At 32.4% G+C, this 2,435-nt stretch overlaps 1 protein-coding gene across 1 annotated transcript in view; it reads right to left on the bottom strand.

The window, feature by feature from the left end:
- Positions 1 to 427: 427 nt before the first annotated feature.
- Positions 428 to 2,435, bottom strand: part of LOC122256529 (uncharacterized) — a 7,003-nt gene continuing 4,995 nt past the window's right edge. Inside the window, exons 7-9 of the mRNA XM_086538821.1 lie at positions 2,317 to 2,399; positions 1,477 to 1,623; positions 428 to 1,145 (exon numbers count right to left, since the gene is read on the bottom strand). Coding sequence (XP_086394947.1) covers positions 904 to 1,145; positions 1,477 to 1,623; positions 2,317 to 2,399 — 472 coding nt within the window. The 3' untranslated portion in view covers positions 428 to 903. The remainder of the gene's footprint in view (positions 1,146 to 1,476; positions 1,624 to 2,316; positions 2,400 to 2,435) is intronic.

Here is a 2,435-nt window from a genome sequence, read left to right on the forward strand (position 1 = left end):
TATTCTAGGCATTAATGAAGACATTCATCTCATCTCTATTTTAGGTGCCTGGCTTATCTGAGACCTTTTCATCAGCTCTGTGTAAATGACCTTCCTATCTGATTTTCAGTGGTTTTCATTTGCAGATTATGTGAAAGTCATGCCAGCTTCTTAGCATGAGAAATATACATGATAAATACGACAAAAGGGTTGTATACTCTTCCCAGAGTAAAGTTCTAATTGTACTGCATGTTCCAATAATTTCATGATCTTCACTATTTTTGACATTATCTTGATCACCTATTGATAATAGATACTGTCCACACAGCATCCCTCACATTTTTCATTGATAATATCCAGCTTGTAGTTTTTGTCGTCATCTTAACCAAAAAAAAAAGAAAAAAAAAAACATTCTCTTTCATTTACATTTATGATATGATGAAAATAATTTTCTTTTTAAATACACATTTATTATAAAGATTTACAGAACCTTGCATACAAGTATCATCATAACCAATGATACCAAACTTTTGGTTGTTATTACAGAGGCTTTTTGTTTTGTTTTCCCAACTGAAAAAAAGGGCAATGAGTTTGGCTCTTTTGGTGGAAAGGAACATCATGGATAACATGAATATTACATGTTGTCAGCCAACCAACATTTGCATAAACACTTGTAGCAAAAAACACTAGTATCAAAAGTACAATTGAGTAAGTATCATTTATATGTAACAAATAAAATCATTATTTAAACATTTCTTTTAAATATTCAAGGACTGAGAAAAAAATGTATAAGTAAAATTTAATACCTTTAACATAATGTAATATTTGATATAAGAAAAATCTAATACACCACTGGCACAAACCATTAGCATGTCTCATGCTAGAACTTTCACCAAGTAGCTAAGTAAGTAACAATAAAACAGATCACAAACGTGGTTCTGCTTTCCAAATCACTTTAACTCTGTCTTTTGGTATATCTGACTCCCACTCTCCAAGCAACACCAGTCGAGCTGCAAGTCTACCAATCTCATCACTGGCTTTGGCTGCATAACCATTGCCCCCTAAGGCAACACCAAATCCGCAAGCTATAAGATCTATGTAAGGTTCTGCATTTGGTGTGTGGGATGTTAGGCAGCCGTCTCCGGATACTTTTTCCACTTTCAAGCCTGAAAATAGGGGAAGGAAAAAATGTAATTCACTACACAATCTATTTCATCTTAACTCTTTACATCTAGAAGGATTGTATCCACTAATTAAAGCTTAGAACAACAGAGTCAGCTTTTTGCATCTCATTCTATTGTCTTTCATGTTTTGAGGATTTTTCATACCTTATGCTTATAAAAAAGCATTTCCTATGAAATTAATGTAAATGATTGTCATAAAAAAAAGTTTTCCATTGAATTGCATAAACATAGAAAGAAATATATAAATCCAGCACTTTGCTTTATCATTAAGTAGCACAAAAGTTGTATGTAATATAGCAACTCATATACTGACCTGGTAGCATATACTTCATATATCGTGTCAGGCAATCGACACATTCTGGAAATCCTGTCTGCTGAACATACCATTCACTTACTTCAGACAGCGTCCTCATCCTCTCCTCATACGCCTTGCCATGACCAAGCTTCACATACCAGTGACCTGTATATAATTAGTGTGAGAATAAGTCCAAAAGTGTAATTATTGGGCAGTTATGAGGACATTCACGGGTATACCAGTGACATTTTTACCTTTTTTTTTTTTTAACTCAAAATTGTTTTTCATCCACTTTATGCACTCACTCATATCAAGTAATATATATTATAATTGAAGCCTTCATTAAGTTTCCAATAAGAAACAAACTATATCGAAATTCTTTTTGCATTACATATAAGAAAATGAAGTTTTATCAGTACATCCTTTCATCATATGATTGAATATCATTTTCACTATTTTATCTCCGTCATCATTTTTTTTACATTTAATTCTAATCCTATTTTGATATATAAGCTAAAAAAGAACTTTAAAAATATATTTATTTACTCATAAATTCACATCCATCTTTCCATATATCCCTCCATCTATTTACCTGTCTATCTGTCCAACTATCTGTCTATCTAACTATCTATATATATGTCACATAGATATGAAATTCATTATAAAAAATAAATATGCATCCCTCACTATGCGGGTACTTGATCCAATGTATCAAATCATCTATACACCAATTATCTGCCTATATGTCTGACTGTCTGTCTATCTATCTATCAAACTATCAACCTATCTATCTATAAAATTATCTATCTACAGTGGAGATGTAGAATCAAATGTGAAAAAAGTAGATGCATCTCTCACCATCTGGGTACTTGATAGGAGGCAAAACATAGGCCCCGTCAAGATTCTCAAAGGCACATCGAGTCACTATTGTTGGCATGGTTCTGAAATGTTGATAGTGTCTCTATCTTATTAAGTCA

This window comes from Penaeus japonicus, unplaced genomic scaffold, assembly GCF_977035675.1.
Source record: "Penaeus japonicus unplaced genomic scaffold, GWHDUDI00000001_assembly GWHDUDI00000008, whole genome shotgun sequence".
In the NCBI taxonomy this organism is placed as follows: Eukaryota; Metazoa; Arthropoda; class Malacostraca; order Decapoda; family Penaeidae; genus Penaeus; species Penaeus japonicus.